The sequence below is a fragment of the Podarcis tiliguerta genome (assembly GCF_965153285.1).
Source record: "Podarcis tiliguerta genome assembly, chromosome: 12".
Taxonomy (NCBI): domain Eukaryota; kingdom Metazoa; phylum Chordata; class Lepidosauria; order Squamata; family Lacertidae; genus Podarcis; species Podarcis tiliguerta.
Window position 1 is genome coordinate 36,079,125 of NC_139545.1, and position 13,898 is coordinate 36,093,022.

Sequence of the window (13,898 nt, forward strand, 5' to 3'; positions counted from 1 at the left end):
GGAAGGATGGAGCATGTGAACAGAGGTCCTATTTATGTGCCAGGCAGTGGCTTAGCATGACATCTGAACCAACACTTATGGTTGGTTCACTAGCTTGAGGGGTAGGGGAGGAAAGCAACTGCAAGCATTTCAAAATGTTCATATTTCAAGCGCAAAAAAGAACACAGCTTTAAAGTAAAGGGAGAATTAAATGCCAATGTCTGTTTTCTGAGTTCGAATATGACAATTCTACCTATACCTAGATTATACTCAGATTTCTTTATTTTTAATCATTCTCCCTTCAATTTATTTAGTGCTACAAAGTATTTGGGTTGGCAGATGAAGACCGAAATAATTGGGATTCTGCACGAACAGTTTGCAAAGGCTTACGAGGAAACCTGGCTACCATATCTAGTGAAAGGGTTCAAGGTACTCCACATTTGCATCTATAGATGCAACCACAAGTAATACTTGCAAAATATTGCTTCAGTTTTATATTTTCTGGAACTAATGTGCCATCAGTCTGCACACCCATCTCTTTCAGTATGCAATGAAAGGCTGTAATAGTATTATCGTATACTGGTACTCATCTTCTATTGATTACAAAACAAAATGTGAATTGTATAATGCAACAATGATACAATAAAGTCTACAAAAACGTTTTTGGCAGCATGGGCACCTGCCCATTACTTCATTTAGACATAATGGCAAACCATACTTTGCCTGTGAGCTTGGATCCCAAATCCCCGCTTGATCCTGCTTTAAGATCCTGAGGCAAATATTGTTTGCACAAACATTGCAAACACTGTTGTTTGCAGGGACCTGGGAATTGAAGGCAACAATTTCAAGAAGCCAAAAACGGAAACTCCAAAGCTCTTTTCTTCATGTAGGGATGGTGACACCTGGGAACGGGAGCAGGAAGGGGGGACCCATGAGTTTTCTCCAGGTGTGTTTGGGGGGAGGACACTTCCCCCATTTGTTTCTGAAATGTTGAAAAACAAAAAACCGGGAGGATGGAGTTTCCCACAATTTTTCCAGTTTGTGAGGAGCGGAAGGACCTTCACATCTTTAGATGTACAAATATGTAGGCTTGAGTCTGCCTGTGTTCAAAATACCATCTGAATACAATTGATGCCTGAGTGTGTAATAATGCTCAATATTTGAAGTTATGAAACACTGAAATTCTTTCTGCACTCTCAAGCAGAATCTAAAACATACAGTTGTGGTTTTAACATTTCTCATAGTCCTCTGTGTTTTCTAATAATAATAATAATAATAGTATATATATATTTAATTTTCAAGGCATTCCCCTTTCCTTTCATTCATTCCAAAACTCAGTGTTTTTCAAGGCTGTTTGGTTTTGAATAGTGTCTCAGTTTTTGGAGATGTCAGCTTTTCCTTCCACTTTTCCTTTTCCTTCCTTAGCTTTCCTTACTTCCCAGTTGAACAATTTCCCAACGGATGCATGGATAGGATTGAATGATATCAATTCAGAAGAGATGTACCTCTGGACAGATGGAAGCAGAGTCAGTTACATCAACTGGGCAAAAGGCTTCCCATCATCTAATTACGATGCAGAGAGGGTACGTATTTGATGAATGCACAATATGGCAAATGTTAATTGGAAGACTGCTCCATATCATCCCCTCAAGCCTTCCTTTTCCACAAGCTTCTCCAGTACGTGGCCTCAAGTCAGAACCCTACCGTGAGGAAAAAAGAGGCAATGTGAAGGAGCAAAAAGTAAGTTAATCGTTAATAGGAACAGCAAAATTGCCAGCAATACTGAACTGGAAAAATATAATACTGAAAATCAGTATTTTTCAGATACTTTTTGCCATAAAACCAGGCCCTACGCACCACAGACTGCAAGTTGTATTTTGAACTTGAGGCAGGAGTTCCAAGAAGGAAAATTGTAGCAGAGGGACATCTAGTAGGTAGGGAAACAAGATCCTATGGTAGCTGCTAGGAAGGCAAGGGCAATTCTGACACCTGGCCAGGCAAAGCCCAAGCCTGACCCTGAAGCCTGATGATATTAAGGAAAATGAATAGGTTGTTGGGTTGGTAGAATCACTCTGGAACATGGGAATAAATAAGAGGTTTCATAAGGGGCAACAGCGTACAGATCTGAAATGTCCCGACTCTACTCCTGGTGGCTCTCTGCAATTAAATTTATACAGCTCGGGAAGAAATCAAAGATGCTCCCACTACTATTTCTAGCATTTGTTTCTCTTTCTTCTTCTTTCATAGGAAGATTGTGTCGCAATGAAAAACAGGCCTCTTCAAGAATCGGGAAAATGGAGACATTTTCACTGTAATGAGAAAAAAGGCTACATTTGTCAGACAGATGCAGGTGGGTACTTCTGCTAATCTGTTTCCCCTGCTTACATTAGAAGAAAATCTCATGCAAGCCCTGATTAAGCTTTCATGGTTTCCTCTATGCTTCAGTAAAGGGCATTGCAGAGGGTAATCTCCATTTCTACAATCCGATGATTTTAAAGTGGCCCATATAGCAAGGTAACCTTTGGACACATGGAACTGTTTTAGAGCACTTTTTGCCACATCGAGTTTGGATTTTGGAGGTTGCCAAAGTATAGCTCAAGGCATGGTGATGGTCATTTTATGCACCTCTGGCCCAGTGATATAGTATACTGTATAATGTGCGTACAGAAAAATATTATGGGCATCCTATTTCAAGGTCACAGGTGGTGGTCTTTCTTGCAGTGCTCAGCTACCTGAGATCTTTTAACTGGGGGTGCCAGGGACTGAATCTGGGACCTTCTGTGTTTGAGTCATCTTTACCACTGAGCTGTGGCCTTTCGTTACATACATTTCTGCATATGATATCCTAGTTCAAAGGAGTGGCCACTGCATTGCATTCCATCCCATTACCTCCATGCAGTGATTATCTAGCTTATCCAATCTACATCTCGTCACAAGCTTATGGGCAGCATCCAACTGACTTACTCTGTCAGCGCATGTATTTCCATTTGCGCAGTGGATTCTGTCTCCTCCCCTCTCTCCACATGTACCTCACATCCTCCCCAAATTTGCACTGGAGGGTTGGTGGAACCCCCAGAACAGGTTTAGAGGCCGCATGGGGGAAGAGAAGGGGGCATTCTGTGGCATGAGTAGAAAACTGCATTGATGGAGAAAGTTAGTTGGATGGTGTCCCATGTCTGTAAACTTATTTTTCTTTAAAGTAACACTGCATTGGATTTAATTTCCCTTTCCCTTTTGCAGACCCCAAAACTCCTGTTCTTCCAACACCCACAACAGCATATCGTATCCGTTACAATAACAATACCTACTTCTTCTTTGAAAGCAAAATGGCGTGGAAAGATGCTCAGAAAAGTTGTGAACAACAAAGCTTTAACCTTGCTAGCATTTTAGACCCTTTTACCCACTCATTCCTCTGGTTGCGGCTGCTGAAGTATAAAAGCCCAGTGTGGATTGGCCTCAATACTAATGTGGTAAGTACATCACATATTTATCTAGAAGGGGCCTTAATATGGATGCTTCTATTTGTTTCTAGTTATGCAATTAAAATAGGACAATAGGTTACAATACACATTCAGTTCAATCCAGCCAACATTTCAAGTCTGCTTTCTAACTTACTTAAGGACTTTTATAAACCCAGATGGTTCCAACTCTTACATAGCAAAATCATATTGGTATTGACTTGGAACTCTTGTACAATTCAAGTGAGCAATATATGTATTGTAATATTCAAATCAGACTAAGGGACATTGAAAAACAAAACGAGTCAGCTGTAAATAAAATTTGCTCCCCCAAGTTTTATGATTCAAACACAACAGATAACAGTGTCCCATATTTCAAAATTAATAATTCCAGTCCAACACAGGGCCTTTACGTTAGCCCGACTGAAACTTTTCGCCTCAGCATTTGTCAAGGACAGATATATAAACATCCCCAGAAATGATAGACATTGTGGATGTTTTTTGAATGTGCCGGACACAGTAGAACATATTCTTTTCTACTATCCATTGTACAACCAGCTACACAAACATATGCCATCCCCTTTCCTGAATAGTCTAACATCATGGCACAATGAAAATATCAGATTCTATCTGTCTGATATTAACCTGGAAGCTGACTTTTTATCAATAGTATCTGTTAGAGTGATGAATGGCACTATTTAGCAGGAAGAAACTCCAATGAAAATCATTAGTTACATATTTTTACATGGCTGTTTATTTGTATATATTTTGAAATTCTATATATGGATGTTTTATGATGGCCTATATTTGTAATGCCTAATATAGGTTTGGCAAAGTAAGTAAGTTCAATCCAAATGATGCCTAGGTGAAGGAGATTAATATTAAATTCACTTTCCAGTATACTGAGTCAGTTAGATTTTCCTGTTCTATGCTACAAGGACAAAAGCCCTGTTCAGAATATCATATACAGTGAGAATCACATGCAGAGAACAGGGTTTGTTGACACCAAACTATCTGCTATGTTCCACTGAATTGCAATACATCAAGATATTCAATGCTATCAGTTGTGGGATGAATTGACATGTGTAAAGTGGGTTACCAATGCCAGGAGTTCTATGTTATCAGTCACTGGGGATTTTTTTGGGAACGGTCATTGTTAAAAAAGTTGTTATCACTGCCTGTACCTTTGCATTTCCTGTCCTCTGACCTTGCTGTTTACAATCTCTCATCTTCTCCTTCTATATCTAGAATGTACAACCAGCACAAACCTAGAGATTGTACTTTAGATGGCAGTGATTCTTGACACCATTGTAATGGTCTGCGTCTCAGCCTGTATACTCAATGCATTTTGCTAATGTGCTAATTTTTTCAGACCGATGGACAATATACATGGATTGACAAGTTCAAAATGAAGTTCACAAAATGGGCTCCAGGGGAACCAAAACAAAATTTTGGCTGTGTTTATCTGGATTTGGATGGAACCTGGAAGACAGGATCATGCAATGAACATTATTTCCCACTCTGTAAACACTCTGACGGTAAGCAAATGAAGAGCAACACTTCTCATTCACTACTTGTCTTTCAGGTTGAAGCATCGCCACACAGGCAAGATAATTTAGCCTTTTTGCAGTGAACAGCATGGCTTTTGCATTTCACAGAGGTTTCAAAATACGTTTATATAAACAAAAACATTTTGAAAGGTCCACCCCTGTGTAACTTGGGCCATTTCCCAAAGGACTAAATTTGTAGCATTTTTCTACCTGCTAATTCCTTAAGATTATCCCACTTACCCATTTGGGACCTCCTGAGCCCTTATATCCCAGCTTGATCACTGAGATCCATCTGCAGGAGCATCACATGCCATTCCCTAAATTGGCAAGGCTTATTTGACAACAACAAGTAATGGCGCCTTAAGTGCCATCAGCCCAGTATGGTGGAACACTCCACCAACAGAGATTCAGCAGGCACCTTTCGTTTCAACTTTTAAACACTTGCTGAAAACTTTTTTATTCCACCTAAATAGGAGATTAAGAATACATCTTTCCACAATAGTTAACTGATGCATGTTTTAAAGCTTCTTATATGGTTTTAATTGCGTGGTTTTAAGTACTGTCATTGTAATCCACTTTGATAATTTGCTATGAATGGTGTTGTATAAATACTTTTATAAATTAATAATGCCCTCCCACCTCACTCAGTGGGGCAGAACCCCCCACCTCCATAAAACCTTGGTCCAATCTAGGCCTGGTATGGGAAAAATCCCTGCATGGTTCAACATCAGTCTGGTGGCCAGGAAGTTCCCACATTAAACCAAGGGTGAAGGTTGGCCGAATGTGGTTGGACAGGGTAGGGGAAGCATGTGCCCAGTCTTTCCTGCTCATGTCACATGGTGGAAAGCAGCCTGTCATATCTTGGCTCATTACCATGATCCAGATGGGGAAATATCATGAGTCATTCAAAGAGGACATGGAAAGGAACTGAATTAGTGCCTTTTCCATTCTTACTCTGAATGTTTCCATACTGGGTTGGGACTGGGGATTTTTGTTTTTAGCATTGCCCCGTCATTGGTCTCCTACTGTAAGCTGTGTAGGGACATGGGTAGCGCTGTGGTCTAAACCACTGAGCCTCTTGGACTTGCCAGTCAGGAGGTTGGTGGTTCAAATCCCTGTGAAGGGGTGAGCTCTCGTTGCTCTGTCCCTGCTCCTGCCAACCTGGCAGTTTGAAAGCATGCCAGTGCCAGTAGTTAAATAGGTACCGCTGTGGCAGGAAGGTGAATGGCACTTCCGTACACTCTGGTTTCCATCAAGGAGTTCTGTTGTGCCAGAAGCGGTTTAGTCATGCTAGCCACATGACCTGGAAAGTGGTCTGTGGACAAACACCGGCTCCCTCAGCCTGAAAGCGAGATGAGTGCCGCAACCTCATAGTCGCCTTTGACTGGACTTAACAATCCAGGGGTCCTTTACCTGTAAGCTGCATTGTTTTCTACACTTTGGTAGGTACATCCCCTATTCAATATCATGCCAATCTCTCCTCACTTTTAACAAGGCAAAGAGTGATAATTCCACATTAAAACACAGTGTGTGGAAGTACCCTTAGTTTATTTTGGGGGCGAGGGAGTTTGTCAGGTAACCAATTTCTCTTTTCAGAATCTATTTACAGCTATCTTTAAGTCTACTATCCCAAACAGAGTATAGATATTGAAATACAATGTTAGTTGCCTTTATTTTTGAATCACCGTTTTTGGATTTTCCAGTTCACTGAATTACTAGTAATTCATTGGTACCTGTGCACTATGAACGGTTTAATTTAAAAATGGCATTTTGATAACCAGTTATAGGACTGTCTCAATTGTGCCAGCAGACTTTCTATTAAGTTCCTCATGCAAGAAACCTATCTGTGATGTAGCATAAAGAATCTGATGGAAAATTAATTGAATTACAAGTTGCTGCTCCCCCCCCCCCCCAAATAGTGAAGGCACCTACTGAGCCACCTCAACTACCTGGAAAGTGCCCAGAATCACTGGAGACACCGTGGATTCCTTTCCGTGGCCACTGCTACCACTTTGAGACGTCATCTAAAAAATCTTGGCCTCAGGCTTCTTTAGCTTGTTTACAATTAGGTGAGTACCTTTCCATATAGATGCAATACGTTACATCTTGTTTAGTTACATGATACTCTCCCCCTTTCCATTAGGAGTGAGTTGGCTTTTAGCAACAAAAGGCATAAACAAAATGCAAGATTAGTAGCAAATCATACACTAAACTGTAGCATCTTAGAAAGCTTCGTTCTGTTGATCAGAAGAGAGAAGGAGAGAGAGATCTAGTACAAACAGAAACTTCAACCTAAGGTGGGACTTAGTATATCTTGACCTGAGAAATATGTACCTGAGTATCCAAAAACCTTGAATTAATAGCAATCAGTGGACTAGGGGGACTAGGCTAGTCCCCTAAATGTTCCCAGTAGAGTAGAGTATTAAAGTATTAAAGCTGGCATCTCCTTCCCAAAGCCCAGGAAGCTTCTTAGGGAGGGAGGCACAATGCTCATGTTTGTGACGTCCCCCCCAGCTCCAATTGCCCTCGCAAGCTGGCACCTCTGGCCCTAACTGTTCTCTAGCAGCTGTCTAAGGCCTATTCCTTAATTCCAAAGACCATTATAAAGGCTGAGTCCCAACAAACAGCAGTAGTGATAAGTAGAGAGAAAGACAACAGAGGAAGGTTGGGATAGCTGAAATATGATGAGTGCAGACTCTAAACCTGAAGAGCTTTGTGCAGGTGCTGGGTGAACATTTTAGTGTATATATGGCATCTTTCAAAGCTTTGTGATTAATTTGCCAACTTTCCCATCCTTACGTTTACAACAGTTTCCCCCAGAGACAAGTGATGGAGGTATTGCAAACCTCAGCTTAGTGAAATAGAGTATGCCTTGCATAAAAGAGATTAGAATATGAAAAAGCAGTTTGTGAATATACGTAACTCCATAGAAAACACAGTGAGTGGGTTAATAAAAGTACTTCAGTGGCATGTGTAGAATCTGCCATGGTCAGCCCATCTTGATGTCAGCAAGTGTTTGAAAAATAAATAGTATCAAACATAGGGAAGGAGATGATCTTTTTTCCTTAAATGTCAAAATATTATCTAGCGTTCTGAATTGCAAAAATTCATTTTGCCCGAGTAACAGTCCCACCCAGGAGTTAGTCTTCAGAGCATGAGAATTAGAAATTAGCCATTCTAATCACCTAAATTCTTACTCATGTTTTGCAGGTGGTGGTCTGGTTTCAGTAGCTGATGCAGTTGAATCACATTTTCTGGCAGAAAATGTGGAACCTCTTGAAAGTAAAGTGCGAACGTTTTGGACAGGAATGTTCAGAAATATACATGGTACGTTTTTTGTTTAATCTTTAGTGTATGCTTATGTAATCAGTGAATGTTTTTATCATATACACTTAAATAATCTAAATGTTAATCATATCTGGCCAAATTCAAAAGACAGAAATTTAACTCTACCGTCTTAAAAACTCCACTTTTTCACCAGCACATCATCCTTTGTAAGTGAAAGTTGAGGAAACCAGGGTAGATGACCTGGTATTTGCAATCATCCTGGTCACAGCCCAAAATGTAAGCTTTTCTTTAAAAAATCAGATTCTACAAATTGCACTGCTTTAATGTTGAACCAGTTACAAAATTCAAGTCTGAAGTATATCCTGCTTAGCTAACTGACAATTTAAACAGATAGAAAGTTATTAAGGAAGATGAACATGTAGACATTTGGGTTTACAATTTAAATAAGTCTTTTATTGACTGTATCACCAATTATGCTAGGCTCTCTGAAGGCCTGTACCAGGTGGGAGAACCTCCAGGCTGTAGGCCTAATGAGCCTCTATATGCCTCCCCATTTGGCCCATGAGGCCATTTTAGAAACGGCGCGCCCATCTGCCCTATACCTGATGCCATATATGTCACCAGATACGGAGCAGGTAAAAACCTGGCTCAGCTGAAAGGATGTGTACAGACATCCTGGAAAGGGCTATACCATCAGCTGATCTTCTGGAGCCGCTTTCAAAGCGCTGCACAAAATAATGCTTTGAAAAGATCACCTAACGTGATTGTGACATCAGGTGATTGGCAGGTGGATGGCTTACTGTGCAAGATATGGAAAAGATAATCTCACCCGCTGAGCCAAAAATGTTCCCCACTCCTACCCTATACCAATGAGATCATGACATCTTTACTGGCAAGTAACTCAGCTGAGAGAAGAAGCAAATCAATATTGTGCACAATTTCATTTTATATTTGCTTAGTTGTCTGCTGAGGAATTCTGTAGGAAGAGGCTCCAAAGTGATCGGGGGTGGGGGGAGCAGCTGAATTTGCCACAGTGATATAAAAATCTGGTGGCCAGCCCAAGCACTGCATCATGCATGATGTCCTCCAGGCACAGATATGTACAAGGCCAGGAAATCACCTGCTCCCGTGTTTTAGTCTCATAATTGAAAATCACACACCCATTTATTTTAGTGTATTGACATCATTAAGAATCAAGTTCTCAATGAGCATGCCCAGCAGTTCCGATATATTATACACAGTGAAAATTCCACATCCTTGTTCAGAAAATTCTGTTCAACATATACTAGAAGCAGACCTGCTAGAGCTCTTTCTCTCATTTATTTTCTAACTTAACCCTAGGCAATTGGTTATGGCTCGACAACAGCGTAGTGGATTTTGTTAACTGGAACGAAGGAGAGCCCTCTCCTCAAACTAATGAAGACTGTGTGGAAATGTATTCTTCATCTGGGACTTGGAATAATTTTTACTGCAGTTCCTACAGGGCGTATATTTGCAAAAGACCTAAAAGTATGTAATACAGTTATTATACTTTACTTTGTTTAGTAGTTCCTGGGGAATATTCATTACATTGTAAAAAGCGATGCCAGTGAACCTTAGCCTTGGCCCAAATTCTTTTTGATCTTGAATGAAATCCAATTGGAGAAAGATTCACAGCTTGCCCCCCACCCACAACCCAGTTGCCATCTCTTAAAAACCAAGTGGAGGTGGCAAGCACCCACAGGGAAAAGTGAGGGGAGTTCACTGCATGCCTGAAACTATAATGAAGCTGAAGTGTCCGGCTTCCTCAGAGACCTTGTACATCAAGAGGTTGCTTGGTTGGGCTTGAGATTTGCCTTTTGTTGTTGTTGTTGTTGTTTAGTCATTTAGTCGTGTCCGACTCTTTGTGACCCCATGGACCAGAGCAAGCCAGGCACACCTGTCTTCCACTGCCTCCTGCAGTTTGGTCAAACTCATGCTGGTAGCTTTGAGAAACCTGTCCAACCTTCTTGCAGTCCATAAGACTTTCAAGAGTCTCCCCCAGCACCATAATTCAAAAGCATCAATTCTTGCCTTTTATTGGAGGTCTTTTCCTGACCACAGTGCAATCTAAAGGAGTGCCATCTCCATTGCAGTAGGCCTTGAGGAAATTCCATTTCCCAAGGACTGCTGGGACCTTTCTCCTTGGGGAACAGGGGTTGGGCTTTCCTCCTTCCCTATCTTTACAGAGGGGCTAGTGCTGCTGCCCCCACTGCCCCCATAGCTTGCTCAGCCAGTTTGTAGAGCCGATATGTAAGCGTTTTAAGGAAGGAGGAGGAAGCTCCAGACCACAGACCAATCTTGGTCTACCAGCATTCTCAGTTTGGCCCACAAGGCGTTTTCCCCAAACATGTCCACTCACCCCACACCTATTCTCATATATTACATCAGTGGTGGGGTATGTACTGGTGTGGCATTAAAGGAACAACCAGGAGCCTGCAGCGAGCGTCCTGTCATTTCTTTGCTGGAACAAGTCATGCTCCCCTACCCATCATGATGGTTGTACCTTGCTCCAGGAGAGGAAAATGGTTTCCATTGAAACTGCTGCTGAAATGGGAGAATGTTTCCTCCCATTTTAACTCTGGTTTCAGTGGAAAGCACTTACCTGCTCCTGGAACAAGGTTCAAAGAATAGTGTGGAACTGGTTGACAGCCTTGTAGTCCTCTTTTAACCTCTGGCTTTCAACGTTTAAAGAGCAACATGGGGCACTTTGCAAAAGCACCTTCAAACAGCCCCACACTGTTCCCTTAATCCCGGAAAACCAAAGGCTCAAACAGTAGTGCCAGGATATTGACAGGTGGGAAACTCTACCATCTCTCCGATTTGGCTCACCAGGTTCATGGAGATAAGGATCTGGCCCAATGGCCAGAAGAGGTTCCCCATCACTAGTTTAAAGGGAAGGGAAAGGAGGTTGTGGAAATGTTGGGGGCTTTCTGAGATGAGAGAGAGTGGTGGGAGTTAACAGGCAATTTCTGAAGTTAAGAGTGATTCCAGAAATAAACTATACCAAACTTGGATGATATTTTTTAATGCTTTGAACCAATGCTTTAAATCCAGAGGGAGTCTCCCATACCCTTACAAAACATTGCCCAAGATCATTTCAAACCCTGCTGAATAATTCAGTTGAATCAGAATATGCAATAAAAAGGCTTTTGACACATGGTCATTTGGTTTTTCTCTTCCAATTTTTAGTTATTGAAATTGTGTCTACTGAGAAGGTTCCAGAAAATAAAGGTAAGGTTTTGAAATAAAATCAAAATAAAGAAAAAATAAAATGAGAAATTAAGGATATACCGTGGTGGAATTTATCTTTTGAGTATCTTATATAAAAAGCCAATATATTTCCTGCAGAATAGAACATTTTCATTTCAGCCTCCCTTCATCCACTTCTACTTGTTGTCTAAAATTTAAATATCTTTCAGTCGATAATTAGATTGGCATTTGATATTAGTTGTTGTTGTTGTTTTGGGGGTTTTTTTGTCTCAAAAATAAAAATAAAAATGAAATGCCAAAAATGTATGGTGATCCTTTATACCACCTTATATTCTGGAGATAGAAAATGACCTAAGTAAATAATATTTGGTCCCCTACTGTTTCCTACACCGAATTGACTCCCTTATTGATCCCCTACTGCAGAGGTGGGGGAGCTGTGCTTTATAAATGTTGAGCTAACTTACCAGAAGAATAAGAAAACAAGATAACAAACTTTTTTTTAATAAAAGAATGGAAATGGTTGGTTGAATATCTACAAACAAATTGTAAACAGATAAAGACATTGGCAGGATTGCTGTAATAAATGGCAGTTTCAAAAGAATATATAATCAAAATAGATGAATAAAAGAATAAGTTAATTTAGAATATGCAGGGAATGATAAATTTTTCATCATCCCTGAGTATTAGCCATTCTGACAGGGGTTGATGGTAGTTCAACATTTTGAGGGCCACAGATTAGCCAGCCCTGCCCTAATGATTCCTATGCCTGAGTGACTCTTAGTCTCTTAGTGTCGCATAGTGGTTAAAGTGGACTTTCCCAACCTAGTGCTGCCCAGAGGTTTTTGACTACAGCTCCCATCATCCCCAGCCAACATGGTCAAGGTCAGGGATGATAAGAGCTGAAGACCAAAACACTGAGCAAATGCCAGGCTGGGGGAGGTTGTGTTAGTACCATACAAGAACTGAGGAGAACCAATGTTAAGATGCTTCCTCAGCCATGATGTGTTGCAGAGGAATGATATTTATGAGACCCATTCCCTTTTAGGAAACGCATTATCGTCCAGACATTCCTTAAATATTCAAAAGCTTTACTTGCAGAACAGATGGTAAAGAATAATATATATGCATTCGCAAGACATATGCTTATCCAGGTTTCACTCACAGTTTTTAAAATCAGAAGCTTTATTTTTCTGTCTCCCTCTTCCAGCCTTGCACTCCATAAAGGCCATGCAACTGTGTGACTAAATCCATTTTCTTTCAGTCTTTCTCAGTGTTTAATTTCAGAGACCTCCTTAACTGTGGCACTGCTCTCTCTCTCTCGCTATTCCTTTAGAGAGACCTTTCTGTCTTCTTCATTCAGAAAAAGAACATTAATGCTGTTTCTCTCAGCATTGTTCAGAGAATCTTCTTTACACAGCCCTCTCTCACAGCAGTATTTATAACATCTTACTGACTCACAGCCAACTTCCTATGCTCCCTGTGTTCATCGCAGGAAACTCAAGCACACAAATGGAGTTTGTGACCAAAGTTAACCAACCACATGAGAGCTTACTAGAGAACATACTGGGATCAGCTATTTAACCAATCAATACTCAAAGGGCTGTCTGTAAACATCCACGGCAATATACTTTAAACATTCCCATTTCAGCAAATTTAAACTAACACAATGCTAACAGGTGACCTTTGGTCTCAGTGTAACCTACATGAGAGGGTTGTTGTAAAGGTTACATGGGGAGGGGAGGACCTTGAATGCCACACACAGCTCCTGGGAAGATGGCGGAGTTCAAAATACAATAGTAATAATAATTTCCACCATTCTGTTGTTGTAACTGCTGTGCATTAATTACAGAACCGAGAAAGACAGACGACACTCCTGCGCCTTCCAGTAGGAAAGTTACTGCTGCGATTGTCGTGACTCTCCTGGTTGTGATGGTAGCGGCCATTGCATGTTACTATTTCTACAAGAAAAGGAACCGGCTCGTCCTCACAGATGACAACTTTGAGAACTCTCTCTATTTCAATCACAGCTCCACCCCTGAAACGAGCGACACAAAGGACCTGGTGATGAACATGGAATGCAATGAGCACCCTGCCATTTAGTCCAGGATAATACAAACTGTCCCTCATTCGGGAAAACAACACCAACGCCGCATATGGAAATCCACAAGCATTCTATCCAAACCTGGTTTTTCCTTTACAAAATAGTTGCCCAAATGCCACCTGATTCAGAACTTTTTTTGCATGCTATAGGCAGCAATAGTTTTGCTGGGGTTTTTTGGCAATTCAGCAGCTTTGTATTCAAAATAGGCAAAGCTAGTATTTTGCCCAATGGCCGCCCTGAGTTGACGACTGAGCTGATGGATAGAGCAAATAAATGCTGAATTAATAATAA

General features: G+C 40.9%; 1 protein-coding gene across 1 annotated transcript in view; it reads left to right on the top strand.

Moving 5' to 3' along the window:
• Positions 1 to 13,898, top strand: part of LOC310660732 (macrophage mannose receptor 1-like) — a 47,826-nt gene extending 33,928 nt beyond the window's left edge. Inside the window, exons 21-30 of the mRNA XM_083405701.1 lie at positions 294 to 408; positions 1,405 to 1,562; positions 2,227 to 2,329; positions 3,220 to 3,449; positions 4,810 to 4,975; positions 6,907 to 7,056; positions 8,198 to 8,314; positions 9,617 to 9,784; positions 11,486 to 11,527; positions 13,356 to 13,898. Of these exons, the coding sequence (XP_083261827.1) occupies positions 294 to 408; positions 1,405 to 1,562; positions 2,227 to 2,329; positions 3,220 to 3,449; positions 4,810 to 4,975; positions 6,907 to 7,056; positions 8,198 to 8,314; positions 9,617 to 9,784; positions 11,486 to 11,527; positions 13,356 to 13,606 (1,500 nt within the window). The 3' untranslated portion in view covers positions 13,607 to 13,898. The remainder of the gene's footprint in view (positions 1 to 293; positions 409 to 1,404; positions 1,563 to 2,226; positions 2,330 to 3,219; positions 3,450 to 4,809; positions 4,976 to 6,906; positions 7,057 to 8,197; positions 8,315 to 9,616; positions 9,785 to 11,485; positions 11,528 to 13,355) is intronic.